Here is a 26,220-nt window from a genome sequence, read left to right as displayed (position 1 = left end):
TAATACTATTTTCTGTTTTTATAACTCGTATAAGTTTTATTATCTTGTTTATTCTACCTGTATCTCAATAATTATTTATAATACCGATCATTACACTTTTTATTAAATGAGAAGTTATATGCATCTCGTGGGTATCGATTTTTAATTCTAATTAAGTACAATTGATTAGAATAACGAAATTTATTTGTCGGTGTGATCCATTACAAAATTATATAACTCTTAAAAGATCTGATGACTGAATCTGGGGGTCAGGTTCTGCGTGCGGTAACTTTGTTGTTAATAGTATAAGTTAAATTAAATTTATCAACTGTTTAATTACAAACAAATGCTGTGTACCAGTATACGTATAATAATATGGTGCATCTGTTTTCACACCTATTCGCACATGTGCGCTCCTCCTCTGTTCACGCCTGAATGCCTAAGCACTTAATCATAGTAAAATTGTGTGGAGAAACTCCTGAACACCATTTCATACATCATCTAAAATAAATTAATGTCTGAACTATAAAATAGTTTTAAATAACTTTTTTTTTTCTTTTCGCCCAATCCACATCGTAATGTTGCGTTTTTTGTATTAGAAGAATGTTCAGTGAACATTGATGTATTTTTTTGTTTAGGGACATATTTTATTATGAAATTAAGTGCATAACTAACGCATAATGTTCATGGGTACTTAAATTTAATTTTTACTGACAAATCATGTATAATTATATGTATAATATTAGTACTTATGCTTTTTCAAGTTTTCAAACTGAAAGTAAACTCTAACATATTTTAGTCTACAAAAATAGCGTTAATAATATAATAGACCTATAAATTACACACATATAAGTGTAACAAGCGCTGCTTATGTACGAGAGGTGGTGGAAATTAATTATATTGTATACTATGTATGGGCGTTTTTTGTATAAAAATAACTTAAAAAATGGTATCAGTCAGTTACCGCATAAAAACACTTTTACAGATAAAAAAACGTTTTTCAATCAAATATTGTACGCCAAATGTAGGTATACTATACACATACGCGTTACTCAAAAAAATAACAAGATGGCGCCATCCGATCCCCACGTCGACTCCTGCGTAGTTAAATTTGTACAATTAATTAAATAGGTCTAATTATGTATTATAAATAAATGTGTATAAAAAACATCCTCTTGGCCTTTGGCAAACCAACACACCGCAATACATTATCGTTGAATGACGTTATGAATTGGACGGGTAATAAAGCGCGCTGGCAGCGTGTTTCCGTTCTTTAGGAGATGTTATCCAAGTGCAATCGGAGCACACTTTGGACAGGCCAAACCGACTGCGTTGTACTCACGTACAGCCGATCGTCGTTTAAAATTATAAAAAAATAACTTGGGTACTTTGCGAGGCCAGAGAAAGATTGTAATTATTAGTCTTAATATAAAAATAATATAGATACATATATAATACAAAAACGTACAGGGTAAAAAGACTCGATTATTATAAAAATTGATTTTATATGGCTTATTTATGATCTATGTCTATAATATGACTATGCATCAAGACGAACAAGCTTTTAATAGCTGTTGAAAATATTTAAATATTTTGGTTTCGGATGATACAATTATTTAAATCGAAATTCTTCTTGTGAAAATGTCGAAGTTGATCTACTAATCCTCATTATCTGTGCTATTCCTAGTTATGCTCAAAACCAAACAATTCGAAATTGTCAATATGCCAAAAAACACTTTTTTTTATAGTTTCAGTCCTTTTTTAATGTTGTTTTTTTAATTTTATATTTTTTTAAATTTAATTTAGCCTATTTGTACAATTCTAAAATTCGCTAAAGAGAATTGAAAGTATCTAAAATTATAAAAATCACGAATTATTATAGTTTGAGATGCGTTCTGACTTATTTAAGAACCAAAAAGTTACAATTCATTAATATGTATTAGGGATAAAAATGTGTTATCTAAAAATAATGTCTCACTTGTTTAATAAAACAAATATTATTTTATTTACAACTGAATAATGTTCATTGGAGATTTTAATTTTGGATAATTGTGTGTGTCACGTGTGAAAAATAATTGTTTACTTATTTGGAAATAAATTGTGTGTATTATAATATTATAAATGATGTCGATGAATATAAAATTGCATTTACAAATTATGTTTTACGGGCTCATTGTAACTAGTAAAACAGCTTTTTCAGAATGATATTTATTAATACGAAATCCCGAAACTAATGTGGACCGTCGCGTCGAGAGCTCATCAATTTTGTATATTTTCATTATTTTAAACACAAAGTTTTAAAAGGAACGGGTTTTGTATGGTGATTAACACACTTGGATCGTAAGTTCCTTACTACGCGGACGGATGAGAATTTTTTAGTAGCCATTTTTAGAATTTTTGCCTTCTAAAAATATCCTTGTGATGAGATAGTAACAACAACAACAACAAGCGCTAATGTTTTTCTGGGTTGGTGGTTCTTATGAGATTTCTTTTTTACGGTCCAGACGTTCAATGACTTACAGTCAGCTGATTCCTGTCAAATCGATGCCTGATGTAACCCTCTGAAGACAATATCTTATGTGCTAAATAATTTTTTTGTTCATAATTAGTAGTTACTACTTTTTTTGTGTTTAGGAAAGCTTAATATAATATAATATCTATTATATTTTTCGGCGTAAGACTTAATTTTACAAGCAAGCTGATTACATGTTTGAGTATAAGTGATTATTTGTTAAAGTTTCAAATTATAGACTGTTAATCGAATAGAAGTTAGACTTCTGTAATTATACATCTATAATAAACATAGCATTGATAAATTGCTAATTTACAGACGTATCCCACAAGTCTTTGTTTGTGTATTGACGTTACGGACCTATTGTGGTGCGATAATGAAATCCAAAAAGTTTTAATACATTCATTATATGATTTAATTAAGTTTATATGTAACATTAAAATATCACTTATAATTTTATGTAAAACATGCATAACAATAATAACATGGAACTATTAATAAACATATTACTTTTCAATAACTTATAGTAGGTAAGTCATAATATATGATCCAGGCTTCTAGATTGATTAGGTATACTGGAGTTTGCCAAATAATTTGGTATGAACCGTTGTGATACATTTTTAATTTATTGTTATTCGGTTTACAATTCTGAAACTAACACAAGAAATATCATGTTCACAAATAATAAATCTTTAAAAGGTTGGTCGTTCGTAGAAGGTAAGACTTTTTGTAATGGAATGGGGTCGGAATATTTTAAAAAATGCATCGCAAGAACATCGAATTTCTTTTGGTCGTTATTTAATAGTATTTGAATATTATACATTTTATTTTCATCTTATGCCGTATTATAATACTTGCTTACACATAATAATGGTTGTATAGTACCAAAACATATTTAAGCTTAAAATCAGAAGTTTGTAAAAATTACATTTTTTTTCCAAAAAAAAATAATTTACATTGTAGGAACACATAACATATATTTTGTTGCATGAATAAAATTTAATATTACTATTTTAGGAGGAAATTATCTAAGCTTAATAGACGTTTTCAATTACTTAATGTGTACAAGTTACCTATTGATTAAGAAAATCACAGTAATAGTTTGGCGTCAGTCATCATATATTTGATTGTCTGATACACATGTTTCAAATGTTCAAGTTGCGACTATTAAAGTAGTTTATCGTAAGATAGGGATTCTGAATGGAAAAGTTTATATCTGGATTTGACTGCTGCTACAGTTACGGTTTCGACATTGAGATCTTGGGATGAAGCATTTTAGAAAAGTCCAAAGATATTTGACATGTGTGAGCTGATTTGGGTGAATGTTTTAGAAAATCAAGTTTAAATAAGATAAGTTTTAGAATAAAATAATATATAACTTTATGCTATACTATATGCGTACAAATTACTACGATAAAAGTCATTAATGTGATTACTAATATGTTTATATTTGGAAATATCAATTAGTTCAGTGCCGTACAATTATACCTACGCCTCAGATATTATTAGAATATGTATATTGACTGGTAAAAATGAGGACATTATAATTTTTTAAATTGAATCGTCATTGAAAAATTACTTTATGATGTGATTTTAAGTATTTTTATTTTTAATATAAATTACAATAATATGTAATAATTTTGTACAGTAAACATTGTGTGAAAATGATTTCTAAAACTTGACATTCTTTCAAACATGACTTTCTAAAAAGTACCTAAATACAGCGTGGACTAGGATATACAAGTAAGTTCGAGGTTTTTTTATGGAGTTAAAGGTGGTTAATTAAGGGGGAGGGCGTTTTATTGATATTTATTTTACGTTGATCGATTTCGGGCTAGTAATATGGGCTTAGAAAACATTGTGTCTGTGATAAGCTTTACTGTTATCACAGATAGAGTTCTTGCAGTAGTGTGTGTTGTGTGTAGTTTTATTCATAAATATGCCACATGTTGCGTTTCATTTTTGAATTATATATTATATTATATAAACTGTGACACCGAGACGTTTATCTGGTCGAAGAGTGGACGGTGTGGCAGACGACTGTGTGATAACTGTCGTCACACGACAAAAGAGTTACACGGTATCGAAAAACGAATGATTGCCTTCAAACGAAATCGTATACTAATGAAAAGCCTTGTTTAAATGATTCATAATTGCTGGGTGATCGGTAAATAATAATTATGGTGAGAATGTTCATATTGTTATTAGTTAGCACATCAGTTGTCAATAGGCAACTATACCTACATTTGAGGGGGTGCTAAAATTATGTATACCTGACTAAATCTTTAGTTTTAACATAATTCTTATGTTAAAACCATAAGATATAAAATAAAATATTTAAAAACAAAGATATTCTAAAATAAAAAAAATTTGGAACAGAGTTATTAAATTACATTATTAAAATTGTATGCGTGCAAGTTAAGGATTGAGGTTCGAATGTTTGGGGGTGTTAATTTTGAGTCTGTGGGTGCTATAGTTCCCCTAGAACCTCTACAGTTTTCACACATACATTTCGTTCACATTTGATTTTTATTCGCTAATTGTTTTTTTATGGGTACGGTTAAACTGCAAAAATATGACGCGTAAGTGCGCTCAAATAGGAAATATAGGTGATATATTATATATCATAAGAAAACGCCCTCTATGTTACTCTACTATTAGCCCTATACATCAGCAGACTTAGGGATGAGCACAAAGGAGCCCCTCCAATTTGAAAATAAATCACTTTATTTTTTAGTTAGTTTTGAGCTATACACTTTATGTTATTTTTAATTATTAAATTAATTAAAAACCTACTCAAAAATCAAGTCTGAAATCCGTCCACGCCCCTATAAAATACATTTTATAAAAAAGGTTACTGATATAAAATTACACGAAAGTATAAAAACTAGCCCTTCAAAAATATGGCGGCATGATTTTGTGTAGACACATCTTTAATTTACTACTTTGATCTCATTTCTTCTTTGATTTTGGTTCGGTGCTGCATCATTTTCTTATCAATTTTTTTCAGTTTTGTTTTCACTCCTCTCAAATTTTGGAATTATTATTTTTTTAAATAAAATAATACAGTGTGTAAACAATAGATGTTTAAACGTTGTTATTGTTATTCTAATACCTACTCTATCAGTATCTGTATACAATATGTCAACGTTACACGCCAATAACATACACTATACAGCACAGGTTGCTCACGTTCGTTGTAGAATTTGTATACTATTATACAATGAATGAATATGTTTTTTGGTATGTTTTAAATCAACACTTTACTAACTATTAAAAGGTGTAGTGTATCATAGAAATGACAAATAAGAGAAATTCGATTTTATGACACGTTCAGAATTCAGGAGTTGACTGTTCAAGCTTTCCAAAAATACCAATTTATTTTTTGTTCGAATTTTTAGAAGTAGACACAAAAACCGGCAAAGCGTGCCACAACAATCAATGAGAGCTTTAGTCACAGATGAATGTTAACATTACACGTTTATAGCTTTAGCTCTAGCGTAGAATTTATTTTTATGATAATATTATTTTAGAAAAAATAAATTAGTTTAAGCGTATAGTTTATTATTATTGGTATTTAACATATTTTTCTAAACTTGTTTAACATTTTTGCATTAAAGCAAACGATTTGTAAACAATATTGAGTCAATATTGTTTCTTTATAATTTTGAGTTCATCGTGCTATTGGTGGAACGTAGCGACGGAAACGACTGTTTGATTGAAGTGTAATATTATGTTCGTTAACAGCCTATTCTGTCTTTGTTTCTTTTGGAATAGTTACAATTTTATACGGACGAATAATAGAATATTATCGTATGATTATCATAACAGTTCAAAGTCGGACTTGGAAAAATGTCGACGAGGTTTAAAATTCAAGGGGGCGCTTTCTTAAAACGCCGGTAGTCGTAATGGGCCATCGTCTGCGTGATGAATGCACACACATGACAATACGTGCTCCCGGTAGACCTCTGGAGAAAACCAAATAAAAACAATACCGGACAATTATTATTATTATTATTTGTGCGGCGTGTGTGCTGTTGTTCCCCGACATCTGCTTGTCGTGCCGCCCGATAGACCCCAACGAGCAAACAGACATAGCCGCAGAATGTCACACACACACACATACCGCACAATATACGTTTCACCACAACTATACACTACACTACTTTATCGTCGCCGCCATCTATCTCCAGCGGCACAACAATAGAAGAACTACGGGCCATACGCATTTGGCGCGGTAAGTTTGTGTTTATATGTGTGTGTGTGACTCACACGGTATAGCGCTGCTCGGCCCGAATGACACCCGTGTCGGTCAAAAACGGGCGCGCGTGCATCGCGTATATATTTATAGCATTCAAAACGGAGACCCCGTGCTCTTCTACCAGCTCTTCCGCCACCCGTCCTGCAGTAGGCTCTTTGCCCTGAAACACGGTGACCATCACCCTCGCTCGCCAAGTTTTTATTGCCCTTCGCGTCAGGCGCTGGAGAACACACAGCAGCCGTCGTCTTCGGGTCGCGGAGACTGATACAGAGACAGAGAGAGAGGTTATAATATAGTATGTTATAATATTATATTAAAAATAGTGCCGCAGTTCTGAGCAAGTATGAGGGGAAAAAAATCAAAATCGCAAAACGACCCCGCGTGTAATACGATAGGCGGGAAAAACACAATATTATGTTATTATCGCGTTGGATCGAGTTTGTTGTGTGGGGTTAGCGTTTTAGCTATAGACGGCACCTGGGATTCCAAAGACATTTGAGTTTTTCGCGCACGGTCTGAATAATATTCCGATACAATGTTTTAGAAAATGAAACGAGAAAGCAAAAAATGTAGGAATAAAAAAACGTCGTCGAAAAAATATTACGAAGGTATCGCCACCGTTTTACCTTTTTTTTTTTTGCTTGTTTTTTACTCGTGAGTCTATATAATGGTATCAAGTAAATGTACAGTTTGTTTACAATATATAGGCCGTTACAACAACGAATTGACAGAGCTGAATAAATATTATTAATTTTAAAACAATTATATACACGAGGGGTGTATAAATCAAGGATGTTGTAACGAAATATCAAATAAGTGATTTCAACGTTAACGATGTTCTCCTAAATCGATTTTAATCATTTTGGTTTGTCAACAATGTGCGTTAAAGTTTTTTTTTTTTATAAAATAAAAAGATTATGATTTCAGTGGCGTTCGTTTTTTTTGTATTATTATTTTTAATACGCATATAATACGAATGAACACGATTCGTCCTCGTGATATTCTTTTTGTCCAGACGGATAGTGCCATAGGGATTTCAGAATCTTTGGTTATTTTTTTCAACCACTTGGTTTGCTTTTTTAAATGTATCGTGAGAGTAGTCAGTCGTTCGACTTGTCAAGAGAATGTGTAATGGTGATTTATTATTGTTTAGAATGCCTTTGATCGCGGTGAAGTGCACTTCTTAATTATTCTTACTTACTTAAATATGGCTTCCAAGTTGCTGCTTTCTTCTTCTTTTGATTCCTACTCCGTTTACGACAGGGAGAGAACTGCTATAAAAATAGCAGTCGGAAGTAATGGTTACTTATAAAAAATACATTATATTATTAAAAGTGACAGGAATATCCTGTGATATGAATACGTGTTCGAAAGAAGTAAAACCAACTTCAATCGATTTATTCCGTTTAAACTCTCGATATAATAAAAATCATAAAACCCGAATAGAATGTCAATTAACTAATTTTTATTAAAAAAAAAAGCCATTTGAATAATATCTCAGATAAATATAAACATATTCCAAAGCTAGTAATCAGTTTTCATTTATAAATGTCTTACACGTGTCCGTACAAGCTACAAGCATGTACAAGTATACGTGTATATTTTAACTACCAATTTTTATGTCAGCTTGCATTCGAAACTGATTGTATAGTAGAATTATAATTCAAAATAGAACATAATACTTTGTGTAAAGAGCAAATAATATGCACTGTGCAGGTAATCATTATTATCACGTGTTATTATTACCTTACATTTTAATCAAACAAAATGTATGTTAAATAATACCCTCAATATTGTTTAGTTAATATTAACGATTGTATTAATAATAGAAGCCATGCAATATAGAAGGGAACCAGTTACTATTGTATCCTTCGAATTAATTTCCAATAGCTTGGGGGTTTGGTGTGAACGAATGTGTCAAGGTAGCTGTGTTAAATTATTATTATCTCTATAGTAAATATATTTCCCCAGTTTAACGTTTAAGTATCAAGCAATGTCTATACTGGAATGTTTTGTATAATTTCATTCAAAATGATTTGCCAAACTTATTACAACAAGTTCCATTGAATGTACATGAAACAATGTGATTTATGAAAGACGGTGTACCAACATACCACACTAATGCTCTCAGAATTTCTGTACCTCATAATTTCTGATAGGATAATTGGAAAACGGGCAGAAAATTAGATAGTCTGCAGGTCAGTTTATTGTATGGCAACCTCAAAGCCCCGACTTGACCCCCTGAGATTTTACGGCGTTATTTAAAGGAAAAAATGTATGCTACTGAAGTGACGACAAAAGACAATTTGATAGACCGGATAAATACTGTGGTAAGGATCAATAAATTAAATTCTAAATATTTACAAAAAAGTTAAAGCGTCAACGAGAAAAAAGTTAGAAATGTGCATAAAAAATATGGCAGCCATACTGAACAATATTTATAATTAAATTGTAAACAAAAATAATATCAAGTTATTTTTATTTAACTACTTATAATTTATTTATGACGGTAATCTACTTTTACATGTGTATATAAAATTATTACTCTAATCTAATACCACTGTATACACCAATACAACTGTACACCTAAATTTTTGAATTAAAAGTTAATTTAACTCTTAAAACTAAAAATAATCAATACACAACTCATTATGAAATTATCAACTAAGAAGAGAAGTCAAATCGTTTTTCGTTGGACTGTAAATGATATGAACCTTTTTTTAGATATTAAGCATTTTGTACTGAATAACGAGTCATTTTTTCTTAAAGTCATTATTTCTTAACTTTAAATTTTAGACTTTAGAAAAAAGAAAAACGTACTTATTTGACAGTACTTCAGATGTCAAATCACTTATTACTTACCTTACATTTTGGGACACCGTGTATAATAAATCTATGACCCTGTCGACGTCGAAAATGTGACAACTTTATTTAAGTTATTCAGTTGTAAACGCGAAGAAAATTGTTCGTATTTGTTTAGGTTAGTTTCAACTCTCACAGTCTCAAACAATATGTATTTGTTGCCGAAAAATAACAGTTACAATCAATACACATAATATTATTAATAACAATCCTATTTAAAAATTTTTCACATTTTTTTACATCATGTTTTGGTAAGAAATCAAATAACACAAATGTTCTAATACTAATATTCAAAAATATTATACAAAAATGGCATTAGTAATTAGTAATAATACAGACACAGTATTATAAGTTATGACAAAGCTATAAAATAAAATATTATTTGCATCATGCTATTGACTAAATAGCTCGTAAAAGTAATTAAAATAGTTTTTAATTTATTACTGAGTACAGGCTTTCCTCGTCAACTACAGTTCACAAAAATAATTAGCATAAAAAAAGCGAGAACATAAACTATTACATGATATATAAATGTTAGCTTTACATATTATGATTTATGTAAAAAAAACCTTTTTATCGTTCAACACCTATAGCGTTTTAAATAAATAACAAATTTAACATACGGTAGATTTCCTATTGTGATTGTGTGTATATAATTTACCTAATTTAAATACATGCATATCTTTAGTTATTCGTGTTTTACGGCTGGCTTAGGCATTTTGTCATTGCCAGTTTGGGCCCAAGTCGATTTGCATATGAGTTATATTATTATGTTGACGCTTGTTATAGCGTCAGGTCCGTCCAACGGCGGCCGCATACGTCTCGTGCGATGATACAGTAATAATTTTGGATAAAGATGAATGCCTTTTGCATAAAACTGTTGAAATTAGTTAGATACGGTCCCTGGTCGGACTAGGGCGCAGATCAAATTAATAGGCAGCGGACAGTTAAATTAAACGCTTGCTCACCCGGGCCTTAATAAGGGGTTTTGGAATTATTAGCGGAAGACCCTCATCTACCGCCGCATCTGCCGTACATCCAACATGTTATACACAACAGGTGGTGCGGTGGTTTTATTTAAAACTGTTGTTTACGAAAAACACACCCCGGGGATTTAACAGCAGTTTTATCGTCACTGTGTATTCGCCGAAGCGCTTTTGTACGGAATCTTTATAGATAACTACCAGCGTTGTCGTTTAACGATGGTTTTCAATCCATCCCTTCGGGAATCGCAGCAAATCAACCGCGTGAAACATTATAAAACAATATTACCATGTAGTTCACTTTTTATATTTTTTTACGCAATTATCATTGGCCCATAAGCAATATATATACACTGCGTGTGCACAGCAGAAGCTGATGTTTTGCAGAGGGCAAAAATTCTAAATATTATGTATATTATATAAGGTATAACATAATATTCTATATATGATGGCATATGATGTGTCCAAGACAACGTTTTTTTAGTGTGATAAACTGCAATAAAATAGCCGTTCTTAAATAAAATTTCCGAATTACATTTTTATAATACTCTACAATAATCTGTAATATTATCTTACCGATTCTTACTTATTCTGCACTTATTTATACTGTTCTTGGTTTGGTCTTGTACTTGTTTGTTTAGTCACAATCAATAATTTTACAGACCATTTTTTTGTGAATTTACAAAACGCTCGCGCCAACAGTTTCAAAAGTACAATCAACAAGTATAGTTTTAGCATCCGAAGATTAAAAAAAAGTAATTTATCGCCGTAAAATTTAATCGTAATTACGAATAATTGAATCAACTTGGTCGTTATCTTTAATCATGAGTAAATATAACATTATATTCTATTGGTGTTTTACAATGATTTTGAAGCCTTAGTATTTTATATAATATATTATACTGTATTCAGCTCTTTCTCATTATTTTCCTTGACCGGATTCATTTTTTTATACAATCATAAAAACAGAATACAATGTACTCGCAAAAAATGTATTTTAAAAGAGCCAAAGAACAATATTCTTTAGAAATGATTAATATTATAATAAAAATATATACAGGGTGTTCCAGCACGAATGGTAAGTAATAGGTGATTCGACATCTGGGGGACCCCCAAATAAGCCCCCCGTCAGATAGCGATGTAAGAAAATAAATATTAACCATAATCACAAAATTATATCAATATAAATAACCTAATGAATATATGCAGTGAAGGGTTTAATTAGAAATAAGAACCAATATTAATTAATGACGTACTAGAGTTGTACAAATTATTGATATACATTTTTATGTAGTGTTAGGTTAATATTATATTATATTTAATAAGTGAAATGGTTTTTTTTTAGTAAGTTGTAAGTAGAAAATATCGCTTTGTGTGGCAATTTGTATATGTGTGTATACGATTGGTTATTTTTCTTTAACTGACTTCGTTCTTTGTTAGTTAAATTTGTTTTAGTCTTTTCCAACTTCAGTCTCAGACATTTGGACTCCTTATTAAACAAAACATTTAATTGTTATTGTCTTATAATAGTGCAAAATTGACGAAAATAGTATACGGATCGTTGATAGAGTTTTAATAAAAAAACAACATATTTTCCTACTTATTGTGAGTAAAACTATTAGTTACTGTATGTTAATAGAATGTTGTATTGTTAACAAGTTTTTAGTTTATAAATAATTAAGAAATATGAACCTGAAACGTCATTAATTTAGTTACACCATTTGACATTTCGTATGGAATCAAATGAGTACAAAATATATTACTTGTGAAGTAATTTTCCCATAAAAAATCACGTTGAAATGTCATAAAGATAATTTTAAAAGTTAAAGTTTTGTTAATTTCATCTGTTCTTCTTTTAAATTGAGTTAAAGCATACGGAAAATTGTGGTTGCATAGACTGTTAACAGCACACGGTTCTATCGTCACATTACAAAGCAGTCTCTTAACTTCGTTACTCTTACATAGTCAAAGTTTAATCATGCATAGGCACTATTTTTTTAAAAAAAAATTCGAAGTTTTGTTTGACACAACATTTTTTTAATATAAATGACACAAACATTTTTAACTTAAAATTTTTTTAAAAGGTTTTCACTGAAAATTAGATACTTCTGGTCAGCGGTTTAATTAAATTGTTACGATGCTCGCGAGCTTAATGCATCTCTGTTCTCTGTTTTGGCCATTGTGTATGTTTTTGTGTGTCTTATGTTATTGTTTATGCTTAAATATTAATAAATATATAACTATTGTCTATTTTTGCTTATTTTAAACCCAACTAGTTTAAAGATACTAGTTAGGCATATTTTGTATGTATTTGGCTCATCGCAAATAATGGTTCATAATGTCAATCGTGTAATAGTATTCAGTAACACAAATGGGCTGAGTAGACGGATTGACTAAAGCAACTTATATACTTTCCTTATCCGATTTATTTTCGTAATACTACTCATTAAGAATAGATTTTGTGAGATTGAACATATTTACATGGTTTTAATAGTAATGGGATAATGACTAATATAAAATAGTTGTAATAATTAAGGACAAAACTACTGAAATAATGATCTCATCTTGTCTCGGTTGCTCTCCTTTATCATTGATTTTAAATCGTTATGTACCTACTCAACACTTATTTAAGATTGAAATGTGCTTTTTTCATGTAGTGTATTAATTGGTTTGTGGTATCAGGTATAACCTTGAATTTATTTCCTTCTTATTTTTTTTACTCAAAAATCGATTTTCTACATTAAAACAAATCAATTTTCTTGTTTACTCGACTTGACTGTACATTATAAACAAGCCAATTGTAGAGTTGTGTAAATGCGTTTTATTCATTTAAAACATAACTATGAATGTAGTCACATAAAACTGCTAAGAATGAAGATTTTTCTTACGTATTTCTCAATTTCTTAACAAAATATTCGAGTGTAAATATACACACACACACACACACACACACATATATGTATATATATATATATCTATTTGTAAGTCAAGTGGGTAGCGTTTACGTTTATAGGTTTGGCTTCTGTTCAACAGAGTAATTATAATAAAGCTGTTTTACTTATATATATTTTTTTGTTCTCTTGATTTCCACTTAGTCTTATGCCATATGATGTGTCCAAGACAACGTTTTTTTAGTGTGATAAACTGCAATAAAATAGCCGTTCTTAAATAAAATTTCCGAATTACATTTTTATAATACTCTACAATAATCTGTAATATTATCTTACCGATTCTTACTTATTCTGCACTTATTTATACTGTACTTGGTTTGGTCTTGTACTTGTTTGTTTAGTCACAATCAATCATTTTACAGACCATTTTTTTGTGAATTTACAAAACGCTCGCGCCAACAGTTTCAAAAGTACAATCAACAAGTATAGTTTTAGCATCCGAAGATTAAAAAAAAGTAATTTATCGCCGTAAAATTTAATCGTAATTACGAATAATTTATTTATTTATTTATTTATTTATTTATTTACTTATTTACATTTGTTGCAGGCAAAGCCCAAGGTACAGATAATATTAAATTAACATTTACATATAGTTATTTAGAAAGATAAAATAGATGTGACAGTATTAAAAATTAAGTTTGAAAGGCATTAGCTAAGCGCATCATTCGATGGATGGGTTAGTTTCGCTCGTAATTGGCGTGATGGAAGGGGACATAAAAAGGAGCCGATGAGCGAGAATGAATATTAGGAACCCTAAAATTAACTTCGGATAATAATTCAGGTGCATCTATAGAGTTATTTAAGAGCTTATAGAGAAAACTTAAGTTGGCATTAACTCTGCGGTCGGCTAGACTATTAAGTTTTAAATAATTGAATCAACTTGGGCGTTATCTTTAATCATGAGCAAATATAGCTTGCCAGAAATTTGCCTAACACGGGTGGTATTGCCATTATAAGTGATGTAATAGAAAAAAAAAAATAGAACCATTGTTATACGAAATTCAGAGGTTAATTTTAGTTAAAGCGAATTATTTTCTTTTAAAATAATTATTGTTTTGTGTCGGGAATTTAAGTTTATAATATCATAACCAAAATATCAAACATATTCCTATATGGTGCGTTTTAATTATTATACTACATAAGCTTATGTTTTTACATATCAATATGCCTAACTAGGCACAGCGCGTCTTAAGTGTCTTCTAAAAGCATTCCGAAACGATTTAATCCACCGCTACTGTGGGGTGCGCGACTAATGGTAGCGGATTTAACACGGTCATAAATTTTGATAGGCCCCGAAAAGCAAGAGGCATCTGCGTCCGAAAAATTAAACAATGGAGATTGGATAGAGAGACAAAAAAACGACCGTACACTATTGACATGCACGGTTTTTACGGTCCTTATCAATCTTGTGTTGTGGACCATGTGAGCCCTGATGGCGGTGGCGGTGGCAGCACCGCGGTTTACCGTATACGCCATTATTACTTTAAAAAGTAATTAAAGTCACTGCGACAGAAAAGCAATGATAGAGAGAGAGAGAGAGTAAGCAAGATAGGGAACGTGAGTTTCCTTGATGGATCGCCTCTTACGATACCGGCATATGGTCACCAAAACGAGACGATTTTTCGTTATACACATATTTCGTGGTTATCAAACCGTAACGGGTATTTTGTGTAAAAACAATTTAAAAAAAACAAATATGTACAGTCAAAATACAAGTACATTATAAACAATAATTCAAAAGGGAATAATCGACATAATTTGTTGCGGTAACTATATAAGTCGTTTTTTTTCCTTTTACCCTTTCGCCTATTCGGATGTATTCAATTTCACGGCGCATCTAAATTCTTCATGGTGGCGGTTGTCTCACGCGTGGCTAAACATCAATTCCATCATCGAAGAAGACGGTCGTAAATTCACAAGGAAACAAAAAAAGTAATGATAATCGCACACAAAACGGAAGAAAAAACAAAATATGCCCTTAAACTCACTAGAATGCCAATCAGGGAAGATAAGTCTGTGGTTCGCATTGGTGGTAAAAATTCGAGGTCATCCTTCATAGTTTGTATGTAGAATCTTGTGTTCCTTATACGGAAAAAAAACTATTGGTTTTATTAAGTTTTTTATGATTCAGCCACCAAAAATAGGAACACACATGATTGAGCGGCGCGTGTGGTAGTTTATATGAGCGCTATAAAAGTTTTATATTTTTCTGTACTTCTTAATATATACGCTAAAATGCTTAAATATCAGAACAACTACATACATATACATATACATGTACGTTGTATATACTTAAAACACCACTTTTTAGTTAATTATAGATTTTAGTATGCACTAAAACCTACCACGGGTACCACCAAATAATAATGGATTTCCAGATTGTCGATTATACATTAACCAAGTGGAGTTTTCAGTATGGTCTAGTATGATCTATATTCTATACACATTAAACAATCAAAATCATTGAAACATTCTGACAAAAGTAGATGTTTTGGTATGTGGTGTAGATAGAGAAATAGCGACGAAAAGTGAAAGACAAGTACGGGATAATGCGAAAGGAAAGAATATTTCATTCTTGTAAATATTTTTGGAGTTTATGACATGATAGTTGCTACCAATTATAACCAAAAAAAAACTTGTATTAAATTAAAGTACAATTCTCTACTGTAAATAATAATTATTTTAACATAATATAATAACGATTTCAAATAATTAGGATTTTTTAAAAGCTGTTGTCATACGGGCTTTTAAACCAATTTTCGTTTTCGCCGAAATTCACTATACATACATGTACCGTTAATATAATACTACTTAGAAAACTGTAACGCAAAGCACGTCTTGGAAATACTCTCAGTAACATTACACTTGCACGTGGTCTTAATTTAATTATTTAGACTGGTAATTACATTGGGCTAAGTAGATTTTCGCTTACTTTATATTATTTTTAATACCTCCATAAAGTCTAATAGAAAATATACCGACTGAACCATTAACCATACTAAGGTACGGCAATTATTACGTAAATTTTGAGATTTTCTTTACAATACTGTTGATAAGGAAAATGGATAAAACCCAACAAATCATTGGTGGTAATTGTTAAAAAATATATATATATATATTATTGAGGTCATGTACATTAAACTAACTAACTAAAAAGGGGTTTTTTAAATATAAAAAATCCTTTGTGTCAGTTGTTTAACATTAATTAAAATAAGTATTTTAATACATAAAATATTATCATACATATGGTTTACATTATAACTATACCACTCATTTTGTATTCCTTAATCGGACGTGAATAATTAAAACCGTACAGACTGTAGTCGAATTGGTGACACTGTGATGTCTGGTTTTTAATAAGTATTTTTGAAATAAAAAATCATAGTACTGAAATATTTGCTTAAACGTATTGTGTAAAAATTAGATTACAGTAGGTCGTATAATAATTTGTATTATGTTTAACTACTTATTTTAATTGGGCGTGTCTTACATGAATCTAATTGAACAAGTTATAGGATTATCAAAAGATAAAAAATACTTTGTACTGGATGTATTTGGGTAATAGGAAAACACTTTTGTGATTGATTTTTAATTTTATGGCCGCGGGTCACATAGTCATACATTCAAAATTAGGTTTTTTTAGACATAATTGTGGTTTTGAATTGTTTTTTTTAGCTTTGATGCAATAGCTGAGTAGATATTTTTAAATAATAATTTAAACTTATTGCAAAAATTATCTAATTTGGATGCATATTTGACCAGTGGTCACAGAATTTTGTGAAATAGGTACACATCGACACATCTGCCGAACTAAACTGTTAGGTTAGGTATAATTTTTGTATTGAATTTTCTTTGAAAACTATGCTTTTTAATTAATTAATATGACAGTCCACTTAGTACGTATTATATTAATATAGCTGTTTGTGCGAATAGACTTTCTTAAGGTTTGGGTAGAAGTAAGAATAATTGAACATAACATGTTAAAATAATAACAATATTGCCGTTATTTTTTATGCAATACTTACTGACCAGAATCCAAACGTTAACTGTTATCACAGTTTACCATATTGGTGAACTATTCATTTAAATAATAAAGCCGGGTAGGTATGTCTACTCAATAAAAATGTCGAACTTCCATCACTCAACAAAATTTGTCTGCAGACTGTAGGTAATGGTGTATCAACGTTTGTAAAAAAGGTGATGTTTGCGACAAAAAAATATTAGTTGTTCATTAACCAAAGGTAGTAAATTGGAAACATTTCACGGAATATGACACATCAATCATTGCATGGGTTATGCTTGAGTTTCAACAAACGTGTTTTTTTTCAAATCTGCTTCCCCCCGTTTTTTATAACATCGATAAAAAAATCTTGAAAAACAATGTACGTTGTATAATGTTGACTGTTATTTTAGTGTCATAAAAAAGTTAATATTTTATCATCTAATACCAAGGAAATATATCCAATAAGAACTAGGTATATGGTGTATAAAAGCTAAATAAAAGGTATTAAAGCAGAACAAATATTGTTAAACGTTATACATAAAATAATTGAACTACCAGAAAAATAGCTTCATCATTATTGTGCTAATAAATGTACACTAAATTTCAATTTTTAATTATGATTTGCAAAAAATATTATGTACCGAACGTCTTAAATAAATTAATTAAGTGCTGCGTGGCGCCTTCTTAAGGATAAATTACTATATTAGTATAAATTACTTTTTCCTTATAAATCATTAACAAACAATGAAGTGTTAACAGTCTTATTTTATTTTGAACACCATCGTTTTTGAAATACTGAGATACTAATTAAAAGAATAAACGTAACGTAGGTATATTGACTCAAATTAATATTTTCATAACTTATTTCGAACTACTGTTTTGTCAAATATTTATTTTTATATTTATAAATATAAATTATATTTATTTGCTTATACTTGAAAAATCAAATTATGTTGATACTAATAGTATACTTGCATATAAAAGTGTAATCTAGTGAACTTAACGTTTAATCGGTATAACATGATTATTAAAATAACAAAAACAATGTATTTGATTGAGTGTTATGCGTGTGTACTAGTTGACGGGAAAGGTAATGTTATGTACTAGTATTTAGAATTGCTGTACTAAATGGTAGTGTGTACAAGTACAACTAGATATGCATATAACTATTTCTCCTCCTGTCTAAATTGTAAAACGATGCACACATAACTCTTAAACAGTTCAGTTGACAACTATACATATATATCTGCTAAACTTATTGTCATAGTTACCGGTAGAACACTTACGTTTGTTTGCTGCATGAATTACTGCACTGATGACAAAAATAATACAATAAAAACATTTTTTTCATTACAAATATGTGATACCACTGTGATGAGCAAAGTCATAAATCTGAGCGCACGGCAGTGCGCCGGCCAAGTTCTAGCAATGCCAGTGTATCTTTACGCGAACCAATTCTCCCGGTATTTCTAACTCTCATATCTCTGCTTCTTCTAGAGATAAACTTTTGAAATTTGGAACATAGATTAAACTCATGTAGTTTAGGACACTGTAAAAATATGAGCTGTAAATATTCAGCTCTTTCAAAATGGGAGGATTTCAAAATTTGCATTTTTTCAGAAACTGGCCAAGTGTTAAGCAATACAAATAAAAGAGCAGTGTTGCTCATGAAAGTAGGAGTGAAATGTGGTTATGAACTAAAGAAATAGCAGACTTGGCCACAATGTAGATATCACTACTTTGATAGACTGACATTTTTGGTGGGGGTCTGGAACTTGGCCTTTTTTCACTGTTAGGTTTTTGTTGGGGATCACCTTTACATGTAGTCATTAATTCGCGTTTACCATGTTTGTATACTGTCGTTAGTGCGAATTTACTTATTAATTCAATGGCTGTACGGATTGTATTAAATCGAATTCCGGGGATTAAAAATGGAATATATTTTGAAAACTAAAAATGCTAGTGCGCATTACCGGCGTCACAAAACGTGGAATCTACATAGTACATTATACTTGCTTAATACCAGGCTAACTATTAATTCGCATTATACTATTTGCGAATTAACGGATGTACATGTACATTTGGTTTGTTATGGTTAGCATATCATTTTACGGAACGTTTAGAAAACCATAAAATAAAACGACTAATATTTTTGAGGAAACGGCCGGGATGTCATTTAAGGCAACTGAAATGTTCGGCGAACGTACAATAAAAGTAATGTTAAACTACTATACGCTTCAACGTTGTTACTGGCTATAAATCATTGTTTGCGCAGTTCCGTGAAAAACTAGGCGTCACACGTTGAAGAGGATTTTTACGAAGAACATAATGTCGTTACAAAAGCGCGTAGTCGTTACTGCATTATTATTATATTTGTGTGGCGCAGTGCAAATAGTTGTCAAGGCAAAAGAACCGAATAGACACGTTTTTTCCGCTTTCAAAATGAAATCACGTCCTTTGAAGTTACTGAGAGTAGTTTGTTATTAAACTCGAGTGTTGGTTAGTGTGTGAGTGAGTGTTTACCGTACGTCTCGACTACGGAGCTCGAGTAAAGACACGCCTCGGGCAAATCCTAAACAACAATTTCCGTTAATTAGCCGTTGGTTATTATAGACTGAGATTCTGTTATTTATTTTTAATTTGTTTAATTATAAACGGGTAATAAACGGGCCTAATGTTATACAAATTAAGACTAAAACGCGAAGTCGCTTTCTCAAGTATTAGTGTTGAGAGTAATTCCGTGCAATCAATGAGGCCATTAAATAGATCTTATAAGAACACGATTTCCGCGACTTTCCTTCTCGACTAACAAAAGGTGAACCCCAGTTGTGGCAGATTTGCATGTTATACGAGTCTAAAGAAATGGGCTTCTTCAATTTAAAACACAAATGTATACTAAACAATTTCAATGAGATGACTAGACAATTGATCCAAACTCGAGTTCATACAAGAGAAAATAATAATGTTTTCAATGCATTAATATTTCCAAAGTAAAATGTATATTCTCCGACGCTATTGGACTATTGATTATCTTATTATTATATTTTTATTGACTGTGTAATACGACGAGATTACGAAAATTATCAAAAAATAAATACATTTTGTTGATTTGTATACGCTGTACATACATCGTGTGTGTATTGCGTTTTCGCGGTGTACAAGGCCTTTTTCCTTACGTTTTACGGCTAATATATTCGAAAGGCGTGCGGCGCTGGCCAAATTAGCCGACTGCAGCGTTATTTAGAGGTTATGTCAAGGGTGGAGGGGTGCCGCGAGAGGCGAGGCACAGCTCATAATATCGGAGTCTTGGCAAGATTGATGATGTCCCAGATGATCATCGTTTCCTTGTTAATGCCTTTGGCCTCGGGTAGTAACAGTGAGTGGGCGCGCGCGAGTGAGGGAGAGAGGAGAAAACGGGAGAAACAAACCATCTCTATCGCCGTCACCAAGTTTGATCGGCAAGAGGAGGTTATGAAAAAAACACCCCTTACTTAACAGATTATGATATTACCCCCGGTACCATCTATATACAGTTTACACTATCGTGAAAACGTTGTAAAGCGATAAAAAAAAAAAAAAAAAAAGGATAAAAATTATCGGTTTATATTGCGAGAGAACCCTCGTTATAGCGTGTAATGAAGATTCGTGTTTTTTTTAAAATTTAATTTTGTTCTCCTTCAGTTTCAGGTAGCCCGACCAAGAGAAAAATTGACGAACAGCTAAAAACGTATTTTGAAAGTGCTCCGCAAAATGTGTTCGCTTCCGCCGGCCAAAGTGTCCTGTTACCGTGCCGAGTTAGGCATCTAAACGATAAAGTGGTAAGTGACGTTATAATAAAATCATATTGACACACAACAGCTACCATGACACAAAATGAACCGTCAGAAAATACGATCATGGTATTTGATTGAATAACGAAGTTTCACGCTGCTAATTTACTTTTATTGTCATGACCTTTGTGAAAAAATGTCGTTTTTACTCGCCTACAACTTGAAAGTTAAAAGGCAATTGTTACGTAAAATACAAACAGCTCAAGCAGCCCATGTAACTGCCCCTCTTTAGGAAGGAGGTTTCCTGACTTTCTTATATATATATATATTTAATGTATAATATGCATTATGTTTGTGTAATATATACAAATGAATGTATTTTTAACATAAAATAATAAATTATTGTGTTTAATTAAATGTAGAATATTGACAAATGTTTTGGAACAGTCACGCGATTTTCTATTTTAGTCAATATATTAAAATGGGAAATGTAATTTAACTTTAATTACCCACAGTGGTCATAACAATAAATTCATTTTCCAATGTATACAAGTCAAAAACGTATTTCCCGTAGGGGTATATTACAGTCATCATACTTTCTATTATGTCATATAATAGTATTATTATATTATATACATCAGATAACTCTTCTGGTTCTAAACAAACTTTGAGATTCTTATCATGACCAAAAAGTAGTGGCGGGTTTTACACTTATTAAAATAACTTTTTAGCCGGTTTTTGTCAAAGTACCCGCCTAAAATTTAAAAAAAATAATTGATTTAATTTGTCGGTTTACTATTATGCGACCCTCAGCTTTCACTACTATTTATTATTTATTATCAAAGTTGGTTTAGTTCAAAATAAGTAAATGATGGACAGTTTTTTAAATTTATGTATAGCTTGTTTAAGTAGGTATAACATGTTGTAAAACGGATTCTATTTTTAAGTATCTCCTAAAACCATAATTTTTTTTTAGAAACATTTTTAAAAGCACGTATGAAATTCCCTCTATAAATGTATTGCCTATAAAATGAAGGCGTTCAACGTAGTAAATTTTTACGTTAGATAAATTAATATAACCTCTTAAAGATTGGAAACACTAAAATAAAACAGTTTAAATTTTTTTCAATTAAAGCTTCTTATTTTTATTAAATATTGCTAAAACTATTGTAAGAACTGTTTTTTTAACTTATAAGCCTTTATTATAATTATTATATATACTGTTAAAAAATAACATTTAAAAAATGAACTTCTGTACTCTTTAAATATAGTTCGTAATATGTAGTTATACTTATAAAAGACAAAGATATTAATTATTATTAAATTAATATAAAATTATAATTGAAATCCAACGCTAGAAATACACGACAGAGTTCATTTATCTAACCGTCCGTATGAGTTGTGGCTTGTCTTAACTACCATACCTAATTACATTTTAAGTCGTTGTGTAGCGGCAGTATATTTTTTAATAGACATTAGTAGTAGTAGATAGTAGACTCGGCACTTCCTCGCCGTCCGTTAACCTCGCTGTGAAAAAATCCAGCGTTGTAATATTATTTTTCACAAAAAAAAAAAATATATCTCCAGGTTCCGCAAAATGTTGTACATTATTCCTTGTAACTAGAAAGTATTCAAGTGTTCAATCAATCTAATTTTTCTACACAGCTTTCCCAATTTACTGAGCACTGAGCATGATGATCTATTCTGTCCAACCGTCCGCTCACAAACATTGGCCGATAATAGGGTAAAATGTATACGCGTTAAATAGAAATACTCTGTCTTGTGTATTGTGACACACAAGGGGGTAAGTGCTGGGCTTTTTTCATTTTTACTGAGCTTCACCGGATAGTAGTGGTATTATACACATAGAATGACATTTATTCGCACACCCACAAACAAAGTCCTCGTGGTTGAGATCTGCCTTTGCCGTCGACCACTTAACACTTTTGTAGTATTATATATTATAAATTATTATTGTATAATAGCTGGCGCAGCGTATGTATTTTAGACACGATGTGGAAGACGTTTTAATGATCAACCCGCTCGCCAGAACGTACGTATAATGGATCTAATTGAAACGACCTGGTGCATCATTAAAATCACCATTCCACCGAGCTCCAAGTACAGTTGTGTGGGATTTCAAATAGAATATAACTCTGTGCGAGAGGAACAGTGTGGATAGCGAATAATATGTGGTTACTATAAAATCTTTTGTAAGGGTAAAATAAGCGCACAAATGAAAGAGGCAGTCATTAAAGGATTCGCTGACGTTAAGGATATTCTGTGAAATTGATAGGGTAGCAAAGTGGATTGGAAATGATGACACATACAGTGAAGCATTTTGTGTTTTTTGTAAACACATAGGTACCATATCCATACTAAATATTAGGTACATACTTGATACTAAATATATTCCTACTTACGGCTCCGTTAGTATCGTCTTTTGTGCACATCACAATCAAGGTTACTAGATAAAATATATAATATTCGGTTCAGATAGGAGTTTAGTAGCGTTTTTTTTTATATCTATATCCATTCGAGTTTTCAATTTTAATCAACCTGTCCATGTTTTAATGCAATAACTAATGCACGTATCGAAAAAAACACATTAATAAAGGTTATTATTACTAAATGGTTGAGTGTTAAATATTTCAATCGTTTAGTTGTTGAACTAGAATAATGAACAGTTCTAACTATTAAAAAAGAATCATTGAATAGCAATAAATTAAAAGAACGTGAAAATTGTTCTTTTCCAATTTCTGTAATACAATTTACGTGTAATAATTTATAAGTAAATAATATTTATATATTTTATATTCATTAAAGCCTATAATTTTGCAATGACCATATTATTTATCTTACTATTCTTTGTCAGTGGCGTATATAGGGTATAACTTCAGAGGAGGTTATAAAACAAGAATAGATTTAATTGATATTATAAATTAACTTTGATTAAATAAATTCGCACATGTGCCGTACCAACCACAATTTTTTTTTTGGATGGGGGGGTTGAACCCCAAAAACCCTCCCCTATATACGCCACTGTTCTTTGTAACTTTATTATGTATAAATACTTTTAGTTTTTATTTTTTTGATATTGCAATAATGGTTTTTAGCTTATTAAAACTTGGGGCAAACTAAACGATTATTTATTTATGTATTAAATACTATATAGCTTGAAGTATTAAAAAAAACCATTATTTTTAATACAAATAAAAAAAAAACCGGAAATTTAAATTCAAAATATAGGTTCAAAAAGTATTTAAGCATCTCATAATTTATTATTCTATTTAAATTGATAATAATAATAATAATAATAAAAAGTATATATAAATGTCAAAGAAAAATACTACGTAAAATGTTTTTTTATGTCTTTGTACACTGCACTTCCTGACCTGTTGGAGCGAGTCCATGTTTCTTTTATCAGTTATTAGCAAGTATTTGTACGAAGTACATTATTTTGGTTTAAACTAAATAAAAACTAAAAAATATAGACTTCTATTATAATACATTTTTGTTAATGTCTATTTATATTATTTTCAAAACTCACATGTTCCATTTAAGTTAATAGCAAAACTCAAATGTTCCAAATGTGTATGGATTAAACTTGAACATGTTGATGGCATTTTTGAGTTTTTCAGCTCAAACTACTTTAAAATAATGTAGTATAGATTTGTTGTCCAGGAAACCCCTCTCTCGGTTTTTTTGCGTTTTCTGAAAAATGTGAATTTTGGATCTTGTGAGTTTTGATTCTAGCCTACTCATATACAGGGTGATCCAACTAACGTAAGACACTCATTTTCTCTGAAAATATAAATATTTTGAAAACAATTTTTTTCCTAAACTTTTAGGTACATATTTTACTACATTTTTAAATATTTTAAAACATTTTATCGCCAATCCTTATAAGCCAAAAAAGGGGATTTTTGGTTTTTTTAAACGGCAACATATGTTTTTAATTACATAAATTTGTAGACAAAAAATTTAAAAATGTGTTAGCGGTAAAATTTTTTATTTTTATTAAACTGTTCATTAGTTATGACTTTGTTAAGATACTACATTTCCTCTTAATAATAATCATATTTCTTCGGTTTGTCCAAAACCGGTAGCACATCAAATTCATATTTATGTTCGCATTGTCCAATTGGCGATAACATTCTAACAACTAGGAATTCACTATAAAAGATTTTGAAATAGACAAAGGTTCTCATCTTCAGATTACTTAGATTATAGGTTATTTATTATGTCTGATTATGGTACAGAGTACGGTAACATGTCAAATTATTTGTACGCAATGTAATAAAACTACTCGTCTTTGTAGTAACGATTGAAAATATTAAGAAATACAGTCAAAAAATCAAATCTTTATAAAGTCATAACAAATGAACAAATAAATGAAAATTCAAAACTCAAACGCTAACATAATTTTTAATTTTTTGTCTACATACTTATGTAGTTAAAAACATATGTTGCCATAAAAAAAAACAAAAATCCCCCATTTTGGCTTATAAGGATTCGTGATAAAAATTTTCAAAATATTGAAAAATGTAGCAAAATATGTACCTAAAAGTTTAGGAAAAAAATTGTTTTCAAAATATTTATATTTTCAGAGAAAATGAGTGTCTTACGTTAGTTGGATCACCCTGTATAATATAAATATTAGGTATATGGTTCAGACAATTTTTTATTGTATTGAGTTGTATATCAAAATAGAAATAAATGTATACATTAGGATGTTTCAAAAAAAAAACCTTACTTTAGAATTTTGTTTACAGGACCCTATTTGGCTAAACTTTAACGCCGATACGTGAAAGACTTAAGTAATCAAACCCAAATGTTCACAACATTATTTTTTTATATCAAAAGAAAAAAATGGAGGGGCGGGGTGCTACAAACAAA

The 26,220-nt window shown here is 30.6% G+C and overlaps 1 protein-coding gene across 2 annotated transcripts in view; it reads left to right on the top strand.

Annotated features, from left to right (window-relative positions):
- Positions 1 to 26,220, top strand: part of LOC126835582 (uncharacterized) — a 48,503-nt gene that overhangs the window by 5,284 nt on the left and 16,999 nt on the right. For both annotated transcript variants that reach the window (XR_007685226.1, XM_050568256.1), the window contains exon 2: positions 21,233 to 21,369. Coding sequence is in view for 1 of the 2 variants with exons in the window: in XM_050568256.1 (XP_050424213.1) it covers positions 21,233 to 21,369 (137 nt within the window). In the remaining variant the exon portion in view is untranslated. The remainder of the gene's footprint in view (positions 1 to 21,232; positions 21,370 to 26,220) is intronic.

The sequence above is a fragment of the Adelges cooleyi genome, unplaced genomic scaffold, assembly GCF_023614345.1.
Source record: "Adelges cooleyi isolate 19-005CV unplaced genomic scaffold, UGA_ACOO_1.1 ACOO_flye_CR_arks_rails_tigmint_CR_PRNA_23, whole genome shotgun sequence".
Classification (NCBI taxonomy): Eukaryota; Metazoa; Arthropoda; class Insecta; order Hemiptera; family Adelgidae; genus Adelges; species Adelges cooleyi.
This window is presented reverse-complemented; position numbering and strand designations above follow the sequence as displayed.